This window comes from Chiloscyllium plagiosum, chromosome 5, assembly GCF_004010195.1.
Source record: "Chiloscyllium plagiosum isolate BGI_BamShark_2017 chromosome 5, ASM401019v2, whole genome shotgun sequence".
Lineage (NCBI taxonomy): Eukaryota > Metazoa > Chordata > Chondrichthyes > Orectolobiformes > Hemiscylliidae > Chiloscyllium > Chiloscyllium plagiosum.
The window spans coordinates 117,769,024-117,788,907 of NC_057714.1; the positions used below are offsets into that span (position 1 = coordinate 117,769,024).

Sequence of the window (19,884 nt, forward strand, 5' to 3'; positions counted from 1 at the left end):
GAGAGGGAATTCCGCAGTGAGACCTGCCCGTGACAGTCTATCCACATCCCAGCATGTGGGGAGTGGAGAATCCAACCAATCAGAAACCCCGACCACAGTGACTTCCTCACATCAACAAGGGCAACAACATACCACAGTGCGGAGGGAGTACCGCACTGTCGGAGGGTCAGAGCTGAGGGAGTGCCACACTGTCGGAGGGTCAGTGCTGAGGGAGTACCGCACTGTCAGAGTGTCAGTGCGGAGGGAGTACCGCACTGTCGGAGGGTCAGTGCTGAGGGAGTGCCACACTGTCGGAGGGTCAGTGCTGAGGGAGTGCCGCACTGTCGGAAGGTCAGTGCTTAGAGAGTGCCGTACTGTCAAAGGGAAATCACTGAGGGAGTGCCGCACTGTCGGAGGGTCAGAGCTGAGGGAGTGCCGCACTGTCAGAGGGTCATAGCTGAGGGATTACCGCACTGTCGGAGGGTCAGTGCTGAGGGAGTGCCGCACTGTTGGTGGGTCAGTGCTGAGGGAGTGGGCGCTGTTGGAGGGTCAGTGCTGAGGGAGTGCTGCACCGATGGAGGGTCAGTACTGAGGGAGTGCGGCACTGTCAAAGGTCAGTGCTGAGCGTGCGCCGCACTGTCGGTGGGTCAGTGCTGAAGGAGTGCCACACTGTCGGAGGATCAGTGCTGAGAGAGTACCGCACTGTCAGAGTGTCAGTGCTGAGGGAGTGCCACACTGTCGGAGGGTCAGTGCTGAGGGAGTGCTGCAGTGTCAGACGGTCAGTGCTGAGGGAGTGATGCACTGTCAGAGGGTCAGTGCTGAGGGAGCGCCGCACTGTCGGAGGGTCAGTACTGAGGGGGTGTCACACTGTCAGAGGGTCAATGCTGAGGGAATGCCGCACTGTCAGACGGTCAGTACTGGGGGAGTGCCACACTGTCGGAGGGTCAGTGCAGAGGGAGTGCCGCACTGTCGGAGGGTCAGTGCTGAGGGAGTACCGCACTGTCAGTCTGTCAGTGCTGAGGGAGTGCCACAGTGTCGGAGGGTCAGTGCTGAGGGAGTGCCGCACTGTTGGAGGGTCAGTGTTGAGGGAATGCCACACTGTCAGAGGGTCAGTACTGAGGGAGTGCCGCACTGTCAGAGGGTCAGTGCAGAGGGAATGCCACACTGTCGGAGGGTCAGTACTGAGGGAGTGCCGCACTGTCAGAGGGTCAGTACTGAGGGAATGCCACACTGTCAGAGGGTCAGTGCAGAGGGAATGCCACACTGTCGGAGGGTCAGTACTGAGGGAGTGTCGCACTGTCAGAGGGTCAGTGCTTAGAGAGTGCCGTACTGTCAAAGGGTCAGCACTGAGCGCTGTTGCAGGGTCAGTGCTGAGGGAATGCGACTCTGTCGGAGGGTCAGTACTGAGGGAGTTCCGCACTGTCAGAGGGTCAGTACTGAGGGAGTGCCGCACTGTCGGAGGGTCAGTGCAGAGGGAGTGCCGCACTGTCGGAGGGTCAATACTGAGAGAGTGCCGCACTGTCAGAGGGTTAGCACTGAGAGAGTGCCGCACTTTTGGAAAGGCAAATCAGGACAGAATTTATACACTTAATGGAGTGTTGCTGAACAAAGAGACCTTGGAGTGCAGGTTCATAGCTCCTTGAAAGTGGAGTCACAGGTAGATTGCCGCACTGTCTGAGGGAGTGCTGCATTATCGGACGGTCAGTACTGAGGGAGTGTCGCACTGTGGGAGGGTCAGTACTGCGGGTGTGCTGCATTGTCATAGGGTTCGTACTGAGGGAGTGCCGCACTGTCGGAGGGTCAGTAATGAGGGAGTGCTGCATTTTCATAGGGTTAGCACTGAGGGAGTGTCGCACTGTCGGAGGGTCAGTACTGAGGGAGTGCTGCATTTTCATAGGGTTAGCACTGAGGAAGTGTCGCACTGTCGGAGAGTCAGTGCAGTGGGAGTGCCACACTGTCGGAGGGTCAGTACTGAGGGATTCCTGCACAAAACCATAGTGAAGGAGATGATTGATGCTGGACTGGAAACATTAACTCTGTTTCTGTCTCTACAAGTGCTGCCAGTCCTGCTGAGTTCCTCCAGCACTTTCCATTTGCAGGTGGGACTAGTTGAGTTTGGGAGCATGGTTGGTGTGGACACTTTGGACTGAATACTGTGTTTCCTTGCTGTTGTGTGACTGTGTGAGCGGTGGAACTGGGCTGTAATATCTAGCCGTCCCGTCTGTGAGTGGGAACGGAGTGTACCTGATGCCAGATTGCTGGCCCTGAGCTCTCTGAGCTGTTGTACCTTTGCTCTGGAGAATTGGTCAATATTTGCAGTCATTGTGTCCATGTTGGTTTTCATGGCTTGCTTCTCCTTCTCGAGGTTTTGTCTGGCATATTGCAGCTTCTCGACCTGCTCCTCCAGGTCGCCCACTGTGCCCAGTTGCTTCCTCTGGAGTTCCACTGCCACTTTCTCCTGGCACAGGCGGCTCTCCTCCAGCTCCCTGCGCAGGCGCTGACACTCTGCCTCCTGCCTCTTTGTGAGCTCTGCCTGTGAGCTGCTCTGGCCTCCTGCGTTCTGGAGCCGCTGGGTGAGCTCCTGGACCCTGAGCTCGAGTTCAGCTCGCTGCCGCTCACTCCTTGCTCGCGCACTCTGCTCACTCTCCAACTCCTCGGTCAGCTCCTGGTTTTGACCCTGCAACAGGATCCAACAACGACAGCAGCAACAGATCACATCGTGACACGGGAGTCTACATACGTGTGCGTGTGAGTTTGATTCATTGTTGTCACGTGTACAGTGATACAGTGAAAAGTGTTGTTTTGAGTGCTACACAGGCAGATCGTACAGAGTGCAGAATACAGTGTTACAGCCGCACAGAAGGGGCAGAGAGAGAGATCAGAATTAATATTTGAGAGGTTCTGATAATGGCAGGAAGATGCTGTTCCTGTGTGTGAGGGCAACATGTGTAGTAGTAATTTATTGATAGAAATGTTTATGAAAATACAAAAAAATGTGTATAAGTCACCATATGCTGGCGTTATTTTAATTACATAAATTATCAAAGTTCAATACAGATAAATGTGACGTGCTGCATTTTGGAAAGGCAAATCAAGACAGAATTTATACACTTAATGGAGTGTTTTTGAACAAAGAGACCTTGGAGTGCAGGTTCATAGCTCCTTGAAAGTGGAGTCGCAGGTAGATAGGATAGTGAAGAAGGCGTTTGGTATGCTTTCCTTTATTGGTCAGAGTATTGAGTACAGGAGTTGGGAGGTCATGTTGCAGCTGTACAGGACATTGGAATAATTGCACACAATTCTGGGCTCCCTGCTATAGGAAGGATGTTGTGAAACTAGAAAGGGTTCAGAAAAGATTTACAAGGATGTTGCCAGAGTTGGAAGGTTTGAGCTACAGGGAGCAGCTGAATCGGCAGAAGGCTATTTTCCCTGGAGTGTCGGAGGCTGAGGGGTGACCTTACAGAGGTTTATAAAATCATGAGGGTAAATAGACAAGGTCTTTTCCCTGGGGTGGGGGAGTCCAGAACTAGAGGGCATAGGTTTAGGGTGAGAGGGGAAAGATATAAAAGGACATACGGGACAGGTTTTCATCCAGAGGGTGGTACGTGTATGGAATTAGCTGCCAGAGGATGTGGTAGAGGCTGGTACAATTGCAGCATTTAAGAGGCATTTGGATGGGTATATGAATAGGAAGGGTTTGGAGGGATATGGGCTGGGTGCTGGCAGGTGGGACTAGTTTGGGTTGGGATATCTGGTCAGCATGGACGGGTTGGACCGAAGGGTCTGTTTCCATGCTGTACATCTCTATGACTCTATAGAAAGAAATAAACCAAACAAAGTTGTGACAAATCTCATTTTTTTGTTCCATCCACTGCTTCTGGGTTTTCTAAGAGGCTACAGTACACACCCCCCAACCATTCCCTGAGGCCACAACAGCAAGGAGGAAGCTCCCACTGCCACTCACCGGACCCAGAACTGTGTGTGTGTGTGTGTGTGTGTGTGTGTGTGTGTGTGTGTGTGTGTGTGTGTGTGTGTGTGTGCGCCTGTTCGACCTTCACCCACACAGAACCTCACTCTCTCAGTCCCTCGCTTTCTCAGACACACATTCTCTCAGTCACTCACCATCTCAGTCTCTCACTGTCTCAGACCCTCACTCCTATAGCCCTCGTGCTCTCAGATCCTCCCCTTCAGAGACCCTCACCCTCAGAGCCCCTCAGTATCTCAAACACTCAACCTCTCGGCCCCTTGTTGTCACAGTGGTTACTGGGTAGTGTCAGGGCTGCAGCCTGTGAGTACGGCCCAAGTTGGGAACATCTTGGTGATGTACTGGGTGAAGTAAATACCTGCAGCTCCTTCAGCCTCTTCTGCAGCTTTGAGATTAAACTCTGGTCCTCACTGATAGTTGTCTGCAGCTCGCCGATCTCAAACTCCCGCCTAGAAATGAGCAGAGGAAACCATTCAACTGAACCTGCCCGAGAGCTGGGCTCCACACAGCCTGCATTCTCACAGGCAGAGTATACGCCAGGGGCTAACACTACCCCAGGCTCAGGAAGAGTATACACCAGGGGCTAACACTACCCGAGGCCCAGGCAGAGTATACGCCAGCAGCTAACACTACCCAAGGCCCAGGCAGAGTATACACCAGGGGCTAACATTACCCAAGGCCCAGGCAGAGTATACGCCAGGGGCTAACACTACCCCAGGCCCAGGCAGAGTATACACCAGGGGCTAACATTACCCCAAGCCCAGCTGGGATACTGGCTACAGTTTGGGTATCTTTGACTATGAAAAGATATCTTGGCATTGGAGACAGTGCAGAGAAGGGGTTACGGAGGGCCTGGCATATGAGGAGAGATTAAGAAGGTTGGATCCATACACATTGGAGTTTAGAAGAATGACTGGAGACCTTATATAAACATACAAGGTCCTGAGGGGGTAAGAGGTGGAGAGGGTGGGGGGACAGTCTGGGACCAGTGGGCAACATCTCTGCGTAAGGAGTTACCCTTTAACGATGGAGATGAGGAGGAATTTCTTCTCTCAGAAGATAGTGAATCTGTGGAATTCTTTATTCCAGAGGGCTACTAAGGCTGTGTTCTTAAGTATATGCAAGATTGAGACAGACAGATATTTAATCGATTTTAATTTTGTTTAGATAGTTAATCAGGAAGGGAATCGAGGGTGATGGGGAAAAGCTGGGAAAGTAGTGTTGAGGATTATCACGTCAGCTGAGATATCACTGACTGGCAGAGCTAACCCGATGGACTGAATGGCCTACTTCTGCCGCTTTGTTTTATGGTCTAATAGAACAAGCTGTTATTAGGCAATAAGACATAGGATCAGAAATTAGGCCATTCAGCCCATCGAGTCTGCTTCACCATTCTATCGTGGCAGACAGGTTTTTCAACCCCATTTTCCCCTTTCTCCCCATGACCTTTGATCCCCTTGACAATCAAGAACCTATCTATCTCTGTTTTATATATACTCAGTGATCCGGCCTCCACAGCCTTCTGCGGCAAAGAGTTCCACAGATTCTCCACTCTCCGGTTGAAGAGAGTGTGTTGTGTTATTCTGGATTGTTAAAAGGATACAGTGGGGATGAACCCATAAAATGGAGCAAGGGTCTTCACACGAGACCATCCCAGTTTCCTCTAGCTACGGGATGCTCTCCCTGGTTACCCCTGGGTACCCTGTTCCCCCCGTTACTCCTGGCTATCCGGTTACCCCCCGGTTACCCCTGGTTACCCCGGTCCCCTGGTTACCTCCTCAGCTTTTCCTCCATTTGCACTTTATTACTTTCCAGGTCAATCACTGACTCAAGAGTCTGTTTCAAATCTTCCTCCAGCTTCTTCCTGGATCGATCAATTTCCATACGGATCTTCTTCTCCTCCTCCAGGGATATTTCCATCTTCAGAGAAAGAAGTATTGTTTACAAACAGATCACCTCAGGAATTCCCCGCACGTTTCACCCTGGACCGTCGAGTGTCCCTGCTCTTTCCGGATTTCAATTCCTGCTTTCCATCATTCCATGAGTATTTCCTATTTTTTTATACCCAACTGAACTTCCAACGACAGGGCGTGTGAGCTGCCTCCTTTCACCATTGTCTGGCATCAGTTCACCGGCCGCTCAATTCCTGATCCAGTTTCCCTACGGAACTGACAATTCCAAAGCTGTCTGGCTGCTCTTCCAACCACTGAAGTCGGGCACATCTCAGCAACCCAACCCTGAACTCGCATGGCAACTCATCGCTCTATCCCATCCTCCATGTTCTCTGACCCAGTCTGGCTCCCAGTCAGGGCACACCTCGATTCTAAAATACTCGTAATCTCCACCAGTCCCACACCCCTCTGTGCTTCTCCTGTTCTGGTCTCTGAGCACCGGTAGGTTGAATTGGTGGCTGTCGTGCCTGGGGACCCATATTCCAGAATACCCTCCCTGCTCCTCTCTTCTCCTTGAGGCCTACCTTTCAGGCCGAACCATCTAACCTATCAGCACCTGATGTTGGAACGGCCTGTGTCTCCTCCTGATCTCCGTAACCTCCCCAGCTCGACTGTCCCAGGGAACCAAATATTCCTCTGGCCTCTTGAACCTTTTCAATTTTGACCATTCCAACATTGTTGGGCGCTCCTTCAGCTCCCTTGTGCTTAAGCTCAAAACCTCCCTCACACACCTTCCACTCTCTCTCTCTCTCCCCTCCCGTGAGTGACTCACTAAAATCTACCTGCTTGACCAAGGCCTGCCTGAATAATTCCCTGGTAGGCAGGCAAGAGGCTGGAAGAACACAGCAAGCCGGACAGCATCATGAGGTGGAGAAGTTGATGTTTCGGGTGTAACCCTTCTTTAGGACCCCGAACGTCAACTTCCCCACCTCCTGAAGAAGGGCTTATGCCCGAAACGTCGATTCTCCTGTTCCTTGGATGCTGCCTGACCTGCTGCGCTTTTCCAGCAACACATTTTCAGCTCCTGCCTGTCTACCTTGGATTCCAGCATCTGCAGTTTTTTTTTCTCTCTAATAACTCATGCTTTGTGGGAGACTGTGTCTTGCCTTTGCTGGGAAAGAAGACAGCTTGTTGTTAAATGGGGCGAATTACTTTAGCAATTTCTCTTCCTCTCTGGGCATGGATACCCCTCCTCACCCCTTCCCGTTTGTAATGGCACCTTTGGTTACACTTACATCTTCCACTTGCTGTTCAAATTTCGCCTTGGCCTTGCTTAAACTGTTGACCTTCTCCTCCTCCATTTGTAGATCTTCCAGAATATTCTGATGGGCTTCCTGAAGGGCATTCTTCTCTTTTCTCAACTTCGCAATCAGCGCATTCATCTCTGATGTTTCCTCCGTGAGGTTTACCACCTTCAGTCAAAGATGGAGCTTCAGGTGAGAATATTACAACACAGGAGGCCTTTCAGCCCATACTGCCTGTGCTGGCTCTTTAAGAGATGGCCAATTAGTCCCACTGCCCTCCTCCTTACCCAGAATCCTGCGAATTTCTTATTTCAAGCCCAATTCCTAATTCCCGGTTTAGCTTTTATTAGTAGAGGGATTGAGTTTCAGAGTCACAAGGTCATGCTGCAGCTGTACAAAACTGTTGATCACCGCATTACAGGAAAGATATGGAAGCTTTTGCAAGGGTTCAGAGGAGATTTACCAGGATGTTGCCTGGTATGGAGGGAAGGTCTTACGAGAAAAGGCTGAGGGACTTGAGGCTGTTTTCGTTGGAGAGAAGAAGGTTGAGAGGTGACTTAATAGAGACACATTAGACAATCAGACGGTTAGGTAGGTTGGACAGTGAGAGCCTTTTTCCTCGGATGGTAATGGATAGCACGAGGGGATGTGGCTTTAAATTGAGGGGTAATAGATAGAGGACAGATGTCAGAGGTGGTTTCTTTACTCAGAGAGTAGTAAGGGCGTGGAATACAACAGTAGTCGACATTGGATAAACATATGGACGAGAATGGAATACTGTAGGTTAGATAGGCTTCAGATTGGTTTCACAGGTCGGTGCAACATCGAGGGCCGAAGGGCCTGTACTGCGCTGTCATATTCTATGACCTATTTCCTTTTAGCTCCCACCACTTCAGGGGCAGTGGGTTAAATATCAGAACCCTGTGTTGCATTTGTCAAATACCCTCATCTCCCACCCTCTGTATCTTTCACCATTGCCTTAAAAATGGGGTGAGATGGTCTGAAATCAGAGTGAAACAGTTAACACAAACGGTGATCACCATTTGGAATAAATTACTGGAGGAGAACGTGGAAATTCATCGGATAACTTGGTACCTGAGACAATTAGCTCTGGCAACTAACAAAATTTGAGTTACAGTTAGAAAACTAGGCAGCAGGTGAAATAGTTTGTTCTTAAAGTTGCTGCTGTCAGAATAAGCAGAGTCCAGTAATCAGTATATACCGAGGGTATGTCATTGATTTCATTGTCTAAAAGTCCAGACTTAGCATTGCAGGCAAATTCAACCCAGGGCAGCTTATAAATTTAAATTAGTTCACCTAAAAAGCTCCGACCAGGAAATACAATTGTTTAGAATCACTTTAATTTGCCTCACGAACATCAGAATTGGCAACAGGACTGGGCTGTTCTACACCTCAGGTTTCTGTTTTGTTGTTTATGATTAGATTAGATTCCCTACAGTGTGGAAACAGGCCATTTGGCCCAGCAAGTGCACACTGACCCTCTGAAGATTAACCAACCCGGATCCATTCCCCCTCTGACTAATGCACCTAACACTATGGGCAACTTAGCCAGGCCAATTCACCTGATCTGCACATCTTTGGACCGTGGGAGGAAACCGGAGCAACTGGAGGAAACCCACACAGACATGGGGAGAATGTGCAAACTCCACACGAACAGCCGCCCGAGGCTGGAATCGAACCTGAGACCCTGGTGCTGTGAGGCAGCAGTGGTAACCACTGAGCCACCGTGCCACCCTTATCCTCAGAGAGGTTTTGGAATTCTCGATCACAGAAGCCAATGGAAGCTCAGCCTTTGGGTGTGTTTGAGACAGTTTACCGATTGCCAATGGTGCATAGGGCGGTCGGGGTAGGCTGGGTAAAAAGGCCATGATGGTATCAATAGGTGGAGGAAAGTTCGACTGCCTGAACAGCCTGTTCTTGTTCCTACCCCTGGCTTAAAACTATTTAAAGATGTTGCTTCCACTGCCAGCTGAGGAAGAGGGTTCCAACGATTCACTGCCCTGTGTGAAAAGAGAATTTTTTTCATCTCTGACATAAATGGTGAGCCCTTATTTTGAAACAGTGATCCCAAGTTCTATGTCCCAGTTCCCTAACAGAGGTTCTCATTAAAACACATTCAACAGACATGAATCCTTGACACAATGTCCACAGGCTCTGTGATTGATTATCTCGGTCACGGTCTCAGATTTAGTCGACTTTATATTTGTTCCATGATGTTTGGCATTGAAAACTCTGTTTCCATGACGACCAATGAAACCCATCGTCAATGAGATAATGTGGCTGGGAGGGAATGGGGTGCACGGGTCAAGACAGGCCAGAGCTAGAGTTACAAATGGAAGGTAGTCACTAGGGAATCCAAAAAGGGAATTCGGATAGAATTACTTGACCCAGGGAATGGTGCAAACGTGAACCTCACTACCATGTCATGTGTTTCAGATCGAAGTATTTTCAAAGGGAAGTGGGATAAACCTGTGAGAGTCAGGGGAATAGGAAGGTATTCTAATAGTTTAGATGAAGAATGGGAGAGGAAGCTAGTGTGTGGGGCAGCATGGACCATTTGGGTTGAATGGCCTGTTTTTGTGTGTTAAGAACTTTTTAAGTAGACCTTTATATTGTCACAGAAGTGTAATTTTTTCATAAATGCTCAGAATTTGTCATCTTGACCTGATCTGAGTGTAGATGTGATCTTGTGGTTGAGGTTATATAGAATCCCTACAGTTTGGAAACAGGCCCTTCAGCCCAACAAGTCCACACTGATCCTCCGAACAGTAACTCACCCCGAACCTATTGCTGTACATTTACCCCTGACTAATGCACCAAACCTACACATCCCTGAACACTATGAGGCAATTTAAGCGTGGCCAATTCAGCTAACCTGTACATCTTTGGATTGTGGGAGGAAACCCACACAGACACAGGGAAATCATCCACACAGACAGTCGCCCATCGCTGGAATCGAACCCGGGTCCCTGGCGCTGTGAGACAGCGGTGCTAACCACTGAGCCACCGTGCCACCCCTCTGATGTAGCCTATGCGCCGTTCAGCTGGAACAAGGCAACAGAGAATGGGGCAATAAACACCAACCCTTGAATGTTTTTACAAGCCAGCATTTCCAAAGATTTCATTTCCTGGTTGAGAGAGAGAGCCTCATCCATTGGCAGAGCCAACTGTGGATCTGACTCGTGGGCAGTACCTTGTTTTCTGCTACACGTTTCTCCTTGCTCATTTTGCTCAGAGTACTCTCCAAGGTGTCAATGTTGGACTTCATCTGCCCACATTCCTCCTCCAATTTCCGCTTTCTATTGGCCAGCTCTTGGCTCATTTCCATCTGACTCTCCAAACCTTCCAGAAGCTCCTGGATTTTGGATTCCAGATGTCTCTTGGTCTTAACCAGCAGCTCACACCTCTCCTCAGCATCGGCCAGGTTTTCCTGATCCTGGAGACAGTTCATTAGGTGGAATGTCAGGCAAATGGAACAGCCTACAAGATAAATTCTACAGACATCTACTGCACTCATCGAGACCATTTGCAAAAAACAAATCGATTTAAGGAGAAAGCTAACATTTACAATAGATGAGGTGAGAGTTGGCAAGATTGGTAGAGGCACTACCATGGAGAATGTATTAAAATACCAAACTTTGTTTACAATTCAAACAATTGACAGTTAACTGCCAAGCTTTGTTTAAATTTTAAAGTTGAAACAGTTGACAGTTAACTGCCAAGCTTTGTTTAAAATTTAAACAATTGATAATTGACTGCTAGGTTTTGTTTAAAATTTTAAATTCTAACAGTTATGGATTGACAGTTAATAGTCAGGCTTTGTTTAAAATTTAAAACTAACTCATCAATCATAATTAATTGGTTCTCCATGAAAATACCTCTACCATTTGCAGTCCACTTGCGAAACAATCATAACCCTGCTCTCGTGCAATATAAATCCTGGTTTTTCAATTAAATTGGCACTCTTGTCAGTTATCCTGACAAGTGCAAGACAAATCCAAACATCAATAGATTTTAACCTCAAAGTAAAACTACAACAAGAGTTTCAAATCTCATGCAAGTCCTTAGGGTGAAGAATGTATTGGATTGCCAGATGTTGTGAGCCTGAAATGTTAAAGATATTCTTCTCAAACCTCAGACCAGGGCTGCCTTAGCAAGTGTACAAAGCAGATGAGTAGCCCAATAACACTTCAAGGGATTAAACCCTTGATTTATCAGAAAGATTCTATCAAAAATATATATTTTTACTTTTTTAATTTGGGCAATTTCTCAGGATGTGTATGGCTTGCTGTTTTGTAAAGCCCACAGGATGCCTCAGCTGATGTAATTTCAGAAATATTCCAACCAATTTGCCCACAGTGGACCCCAACAAACACCGATGTGATACTGAGCAGGCAGTCTACTTATACAAACAGGCAGTTACAACATTTAAAAGGCATCTGGATGAATGCATGAATCAGAAGGGTTTAGAGGGATATGGGTCAAATGATGGGAAAGGGAATTAGGTCAGATTGGGATGTCTGGTCAGCACGGTTAAGTTGGACCGAGCGGTCTGTTTCCATGATGTATTACTCTATTGAAAAAAAGCAATGTGATATTGATCAGTTTATTTTTAATGTTTTTTGATGGGTTGACATTGGGCCATGGCACGGGGGTCGGGGTGGGGGGGGGGAGGGAGATTCCTACCCCTTTCTTTAAAACACTACTATGGGATCTTTCACATCCACACAAGTATAGTCAATGGAGTTAAAGTCAATTCCATCCGGAGGAGGTGTGGGACCAGACACCTAATAGGTTCCTATTAAACAGAAGGAGCTAAGGGTGGCGGCTCACGGTCTGTAGTTGCTGCAGAAGCTCATCTTTCTGACTGATGAGTTCCTGATGCTGGCATTCCACCGCCTTCCTCATACTCTCCGACTTCGCGAGCGATTCCTTCAGCTCCTGAAGCTGTTTCTCTGTCTCGGCACACTTCAGCAGGGGCTTGATTTTGTAAAACAGCTTCATCCAGCTCCATTTCTTCAACCTCTGGAAAGCCCAGAAGTTTCTCTGGATGATCTGGATAGCGTCCCTGGAAAAGACGAGGAAGATGAAATATCCCAGATGGGACGCGGGTCGAGTCAAGATAGTCTTCAGGGAGTTGACAGGAAGATCAGTCACTATCCTGCTGCTTGGCATAGCATGCTGAAAGGGCTGAATGGCCAACTACAGGTTCCAATGACTGAACAAACTCGGGGGGAGAGTGGTGGTGGTATTGACAGTGAGAAAGAATGAAGAACAGTATAGCCCATCAAGACTGTGCCAACACATGACCCCTTACAAAACTCAAACCCTTTTGCTACTACAGTGTCTGTCTCCCTCTATTCCCTGCCTGTTCATGTATCTGATGCCTCTTAAACATTGTTACTGTATCCTCCTCCACGACCTCCTTACAACCCACGTCCCCTGGTTATTGACGCTTCTACCCTGGGGAAAAGACTCCAACTATCCATTCTACCCCTGCCTTCTCTGTTTTCTAAATGTCTATCAAGTCACCCCCTCAGCCTTTGACGTTCAATTGAAAATAAACTGAGTTTGTTCAATCTCTCCTCTTGGATAATTTCCACATCAATCTTCAGGAGAACAATAACAGAATGGACAGGGAGGTACATCATCTGTCATTTCTCGTATGTCACAAGCATCAGTTTCCAACATAAACACAGAGAATGCTGGAGAAACTCAGCAGGTCTGGCAACATCAGAGGAGAGAGAAACAGAGTTAACGTTTCAAGTCTGATCAGGACTGAGCAGAGGTGGAGAATGTGATGAGTTTAATACTATAGAGAAAAAGGTGGGGGAATGTGTCAGGTGGAACATGAAGGAAGGTCAGAGGGCAGGGGAAACTTTAAATAACAGAGAGAGCATCAAACAGAAATCTAAGGGAGTGGGAATAGTTTGCTCTGGGAACGTGGGCGTCACTGGCTGGAGCAGCATTTATTGCCTGTCCCTAGCTCTCCTTGAGAAGATGATGGTAAACGTAGAAACTAAGAACAGGAGTAGGCCATTCGGCCCTTCAAGCCTGCTCCACCATTTAATATGACTGTGGCTGATCATCCAACCTGATATCCTGTTCCTGCTTTTCCTCCATATCTTTGGATCCCTTCAGGGTTACAATGAATCATCAGTTTAGATACATCAGAGGTGGGGAGTCATAGCTGTGAGGAGAACTGTACATAGAAACGGGTAGCATGAGGAGACCATTCAGCCCTACGATCCTGCTACACCATTCAGCATGATCATGGCTGATTCTCTATCTCTATTTTGTTTCCTGTCTATAATACCTTGATGCCTTTAATATCTAAAAAGTCTCTTTCTTGAAGATATTCAGAGACTTGACCCCCCCCCCCCCCCACCCCTCCCCCAGTGCATTTGGCAGTAGTGAATTTCACTATCTTTCCTCATCTCAGTCCTAAATAGTCTACCCCAACCCTGAGACCGTGTTCCCTGGTTCTCAAACCCCCAACCCAGGGGAAACAACCTTCCTTCCTCCGATCTGTCCAGCCCCGTTAGAATTTTATACGTTTCAAGCAGATCTACAAATCTCAGATGACAATATTTCCAGCAGAGGCTAAAGGAAGATGCAATACCAGTTTGTTAAATTAGTGCTTTGATTGGTTGAATTGTAAAGTTGGTTATCACTAATTAGGGAATTATTGGTGAACATAATACCAGCACTATTCCTGTCAGGTTGAAGTTCCATTGAAAGAAACAAGACCCCGATTTGTATGAATTCAATAGGCTGCTCATTCAGAGACTGGATGGAGCATGGCCTAGATTTTTGTCTGTCCTGTTTTGAGTGGAAAGGACTATGTCACGTCAGCAAATCCTTTCAGGATCCGGGAATCAATCAGACCAAAGTAATCCTTTGATGTTGAAGTTCCAAAGATTCTGATGCCCTTCTCAGCCCTGATTGGTTCAAAGCTGCCAGTTGCCGCTCAAACAGGTTACCGTCATTCTCTCCCTCGCTCATCTCTTACCTTATCTCAACCAACCTCGCAAACTCCATACGTGCCAACATGCCTCGGCATTTGGCCTGCATCAGAGTCAGAACCTTAGCCAGCCTCTTGTCTCTCATTTCTTCCAACAGACCAAGGAGTCCAGCTCTGAAGAACACCTGTTGGGTAGGGAGTGACAAAGATTTAGGCCGCTCTCCGGTTACTTTATCGTCTTCCCCCTTCCCTCCCACCTTTACCCAGCCATCGTCCGACATGTCCCTCAGCCTCCACCACAGTCGTTCTTAAACTGCACACAAGGAACTGGCTTCAGTCTAATCCTTGGTCACCGACTGAGGGGGGGGTGGTGAGGTGAAAAAACAGACTTTGAAAACATAAGGAATGCAGATGTCAGTAAGTCAGACATATTGTCTGGTCGTGACTGACCTGTTTCAAAAATTGCTTCACTTGGCTTGTTGTGTGGGCTTTGCTGGAGCAGTACGTCTTCATCAACATAGTTACCGCAAGGGGAACAGGAATCAAAACTGTTATTGATAGAGTGAGATGGGGAGAGGTGTGAAAAGGCTACCAGCATGGACTAGTTAGGCCTATTTCTGTGTATTAGGGAACAGGGCCCGGTACTCTGTGTCCTTAGATTCCCACAGCCATTAGGGGGAGAATAAAGGCAATGCCACCACTTGCAAGTTTCCCTCCAAGTCACTCACCATCCTAACTTGGAAATATATCTCCATTCCTTCATTGTCATTGGGTCAAAATCCTGGAATTCCCTCCCTAAGGGCATTGTGGGTCAACCCACAGCAGATGGACTGCAGCGGTTCAGGAAGGCAGCTCACCCCCCCCACCTTCTCAAGGGGGCAACTAGGGGCGGGCAATAAATGCTGACCCCAGCTAGCGATGCCCAGATCCTGTGAATGAGAAAGAGAGCTGACACCGCACTGGGGTCCACTTGGTCGACTGGAACCCTTCCCTGCCATTTCTGGGCCTGTGATTGCCGTCTCCATTGTTCCGATGCCCACGGTCTCCCCTCACCTTGGTGTGCCCGAAGCGATACTGACTCCGATCGATAGCCAGTGATGCCAGGAGGGCCTCTGCTGCTGTCCTGCTGTCCACGTAGGTGTCCTTCGGCAGGACATTGGGGTTCAAGATCCAGTATCTGTAAGAGTCATATCCACAGCTTGGTCAAAGTGAAGAGATGGGTATCTGGGGGATAGCAGGCAGGGAAGGGCAGGCTGGAATGACACAGGGAATGCCACACTGCTGGAGGGGTCAGCTCCCACCAGAGCTGGTCTGTTGGCTAGTATCTTGAGAAAGAACAAAGGAAGCTGTATAAAAGTCCAAGGCACTCACTCTGTGTCCTTCAGAGGAGAGATCCTGCTCTTTTGGTCTACTCTGTGTGGTTGGTCACTAATCCTTGAAGGGAGCGATGATGGAGGCAGGATAGGGCAGCTTTGCCAGGGTCTCTAATGTTCCTGAGGGATAGGTTGAGTGAGGAAAATCTCCAGTTGACATTAGGACCCCCTGTTCTGCCTGCACAGTGAGAAAACTGAGACCCTTGTTTCATTTTACTCTCTCATTGATGCATTTTCTAGAATGGTCTTTTGGACTGGGAATTTTCAGAAGACTTTCTCAATTCCAGATGAAGACATGTCAGTGGTGGCAGTGATTGGAGCAAGAGCTGTAGGATCTGATGGTCAGTGAATGACTGAAACTCTGGAGAGTCCTGGGCAGTGAGCTTCTCGGACTCAGAGCCGGGAAATCGGTCAGTTTTGCTGGGGACAGAAAATTTAAACAGCTGTCTCATGTGACTGGATTACAAAGCAGTGGAAGATTTTTTGCAGATGTATCAGGCTCTGCTTAGACCCCATCCAGAACACAGCATTCATTTCTGAGCACAGTCCCTCAGGAACACAGGAAATGGCAGGTATAGACCATACAGCCACCACTCAATCTTCCTCAGGTATTAACCTCACTCTCCCTCCTGATACCTCCACCTCCTGATTTCCTGAGCGACTAGACACTTGGCTATCATTGCCTTAAATGTATTGATCGACGAACCCTTTGGACTCCCCTAATCAAATACAGAACACTTGACCACTAACTTTATGTCCTTTCTAAGGCATTCACATCTTTGGTGAATCTGTTGGCCAATGCTTCTGCTTGTTAACATCATCCTGGAGCCTTGTAATGTCCTTATGATGGATGACTTTGCCAAGTTTAGTTTCCTCAGTAAACATTGTAATGTTGCTCCCTCTACCTAGGCAAAAGTGAGGACTGCAGATGCTGGCGATCAGAGTCTAGATTAGAGTGGTGCTGGAAAAGCACAGCAGGTGCCATCCTGGGATTTGAGCCTATGATCCCGAAAACATTAGTTTGGGTTTTGGATTGCCAATGACAATACCATTATGACACCATACCACCCCCCCACCCCCGAACAAAAATTTGTTAGATCTTTATGAGGGATAAAGTTAAGTTGCACATTATTGGAACAGGTGTAGACTGAATGGTTTTCCAAGATTCCAAGTTTTTCCACTTGGTCTCTACACATCTGTGCCATCTTCACAACACAGTCCATGAGGATTCAAGTCTTCACGAAGGAAAATCAGACAAAATTTTAAGGATTATTTTTAAAAAATTCACCGGCTAACCTCTGCTTGAATTCTCCGTAGAAGATACGGTTGGGGAAACCGATGCGGCAAATGCGGATTCCTTCCAGCACACCGTTACACCGCAGCTGATGGAGCACGAGATGGGGCTCAATGACACCTTCAACACAGAACACAGGCCGATGAGCTCCCAGCCTCCCCACTGCCTCAGGGGATATCACCTCCAACACCACTGTCTCACCACCACCATCCCTCCCAGCCCCAAGCCCACTGCCATCCCACACAAAATGTCACCCCCTCAACTAGTGCCAACTCACTACGTAATGGGACGGAGTTACATAGGTAGTGACCGGCCTCTTGGGGGTGTGTCATCTTCACATGGACGGAGGGACAATCAAAGTTGGGAGGATGGAAGGAGTGTCAGAAGAACGGGAGGGGAAAGGGGAAGGAGGACAGTGCTGCATTGGTGAGTCAGCCTCGATTTTATACTCAAGGGTCATGGAGATCTACATCACAGAGAAAAGCCTCTTGGTCCATTGTGTTTGTGCTGTTGATAAACAACCACCCGGGCAGCATGGTGGCTCAGTGGTTAGCACTGCTGCCTCACAGCGCCAGGAACTCCAGTTCAATTCCAGCCTCGGGCGACTGAGCGGAGTTTGCACATTCTCCCCGTATCTGCGTGGGTTTCCTCCACGTGCTCCGGTTTCCTCCCACAATCCAAATATATGCAGCTTAGGTGAATTGGCCATGCTAAATTGACCATAGTGTTCAGGGATGTGCAGGTTAGCGTGGGTTAGCCATGGGAAATGTAGGGTTACAGGAATAGGGTAGAGGGGTGGAGTCTGGATGGGATGCTCTTCAGAGGGTCAGTGTGGACTTATTGGGACGAATGGCCTGTTTCCACACTGTAGGGATTCTATGACTATTCTAATGAGGACATTACCTGGTCAGGATGACTAGCCCAGTAACAATACCACTAGCCCATCACCTCCCTTCAGTAAGTGTCCAGAGTGGGACTTGAACCCACAACTGTGTGACTCAGCAATGTGACAGCTAAAACCCCGAACTACATCTCACACTGAGTGGCTACCCATCATAATGGGTGTGCAACCCTGACTTACTCATTTCAAAATGTTTCTGGGCTGTGGGAAATGATGCCGAGAAAGGGAATGCATTGACCAAAGTAGAGGTCATGAGAGTCAGTCTGCGGTTTACAGCGGTCAGATTGCCCCATCACCTCACCCACGTTCTTCCTGAGCGCCTCTCCATCGTACCTGGTGTCTTGGTCTCGTTGGGAATGATACAGCGGACAAAGTGCGGCTGTGTGGAACGGAGATTTGTCATCAGCTTGTTCAGGTTCTCCTGAAAGTACAAGAACAAATCTGTCGATTTGACAGTCATGGGAAATTAAACACCTCAAACACCCGAAACACAGGCTAACAGTCCAGGAAACCAACAGGTAAATGCAAGATCTCAGGGGACGGGATCTGAGGTTAGTGTCAGTGCAATGATGGACAGGGAGACAATGGGCAGTGTGACACTATTGGTGTCAGTCTTATTTTACATTATCTGCTCTGGTGAGTACTCACTTTATGTAGCTGTGAGACAGTACGGAATGAGGCAGCTTTTCTCCTCCTGGTCTTCACGCCTGGCTGTTTCTGTTCTGAATGGACCAAAATTTGGAAGATAAAGTTTAACATGGAGAAGATGATCCATTTTAGTCAGATGAGTAGAAAGGCAACTTATTCCCTAAATGGCAAGAAACTTCAGGGTAATTTGGTGCAGAGGGATCTGGGTGTCCTGGTGCATGAATCACAGGAAACTTGCAGACACAGGAAATAATAAAGAAGGCAAATTGAATTTCAGGTGTTTATTGCTGAGGGAAGACAGTATAAAAGTAGAGGAGTGTTGCTACAACTGTACAAGGCATTAGATCACATGGACTCCAGGGAGAGCTAGCCAATTGGATACAAAATTGGCTTGAAAGTAGGAGAAAGAGGGTGGTGGTGGAGGGTTGCTTTTCAGACTGGAGGCCTGTGACCAGCGATGTGCTGCAAGGGCTGGTGCTGGGTCCTCTAGTTTGCAACATTTATATAATTGATATAGGAGGAATGGTCAGTTTGCAGATGACACCAAAGTTGGTGGTAAAGTGGACAGTGAAAAAGATTATCTCAGAGTATAACAGCACCTTAATCAAATAGGTCAGTGGGCCAAGGAATGGCAAGTGGCGTTTAATTTAGATAAATGTGAGATGTTGCATTTTGTTAGGGTAGATCAGAGCAGGACTTACACAGTTAATGTTCAGGCCCGGGGGGGGTGTTGCTGAACAAAGAGACCTAGGGGTGTAGGTGCATAATTCCTTAAAAGTAGGGTCACAGTTAGATAGGATAGTGAAGAAGGCGATTGATATGCTTTCCTTTATTGGCCAGTGCATTGAGTACAGGAGTTGGAATGTCATTTTGCAGCTGTACAGGACATTGGTGAGGTCATGTTTAGAATACTGCGTGCCCCAATTCTAGACTCCTTGCTATAGGAAGGATATTGTTAAAATTGAGAGGGTGCAGAAAAGATTTACAAGGATGTTGCCGGGATTGGAGAGTTTGAGCTATAGGGAGAGTCATAGAGATATACAGCATGGAAATAGACCCTTCAGTCCCATTCATCCATGCTGTCCAGATATCCTATACAAAACTTGTCCCATTTGCCAGCACTTGGCTCATATCCCTCTAAACCCTTCCTATTCATATACCCATCCAGATACCTTTTGTTGAATAGGCTGGGGCTGTTTTCCCTGGAGTGTTGGAGGTTGAGGGGTGGCCTTATCGAGGTTTATAAAACCATGAGAAGCATGTATAGGATAAATAGACCAGGTCTTTTTCCCAGGGTAAGGAATCCAAAACTAGAGGGCATAGGTTTAAGGGGAGAGGGGAAAAATTTAAAATAGAGGGGTAATTTGTTCACACAGAGGGCGGTGCGTGTAAGGAAAGAACTGCCAGAGAAAGTGGTGGAGGCTGGTATAAATACAGTACTTAAAAGGCGTCTGGATGGGTATATGAATTGGAGGGAAATGCTGACAAATGAAACTTAGTCAGATTTTGAAGACTGGTAGAGC

At 47.9% G+C, this 19,884-nt stretch overlaps 1 protein-coding gene across 6 annotated transcripts in view; it reads right to left on the bottom strand.

Annotated features, from left to right (window-relative positions):
• LOC122550181 (myosin-7B-like) overlaps window positions 1–19,884 on the bottom strand; it is a 132,833-nt gene that overhangs the window by 59,528 nt on the left and 53,421 nt on the right. For all 6 annotated transcript variants that reach the window (XM_043690887.1, XM_043690888.1, XM_043690892.1 and 3 more), the window contains exons 18-28: window positions 18,362–18,435; window positions 18,047–18,134; window positions 16,815–16,932; window positions 15,199–15,322; window positions 14,194–14,330; window positions 12,015–12,249; window positions 10,375–10,617; window positions 7,152–7,328; window positions 5,739–5,884; window positions 4,323–4,413; window positions 2,267–2,656 (exon numbers count right to left, since the gene is read on the bottom strand). In XM_043690887.1, coding sequence (XP_043546822.1) covers window positions 2,267–2,656; window positions 4,323–4,413; window positions 5,739–5,884; window positions 7,152–7,328; window positions 10,375–10,617; window positions 12,015–12,249; window positions 14,194–14,330; window positions 15,199–15,322; window positions 16,815–16,932; window positions 18,047–18,134; window positions 18,362–18,435 — 1,823 coding nt within the window. The remainder of the gene's footprint in view (window positions 1–2,266; window positions 2,657–4,322; window positions 4,414–5,738; window positions 5,885–7,151; window positions 7,329–10,374; window positions 10,618–12,014; window positions 12,250–14,193; window positions 14,331–15,198; window positions 15,323–16,814; window positions 16,933–18,046; window positions 18,135–18,361; window positions 18,436–19,884) is intronic.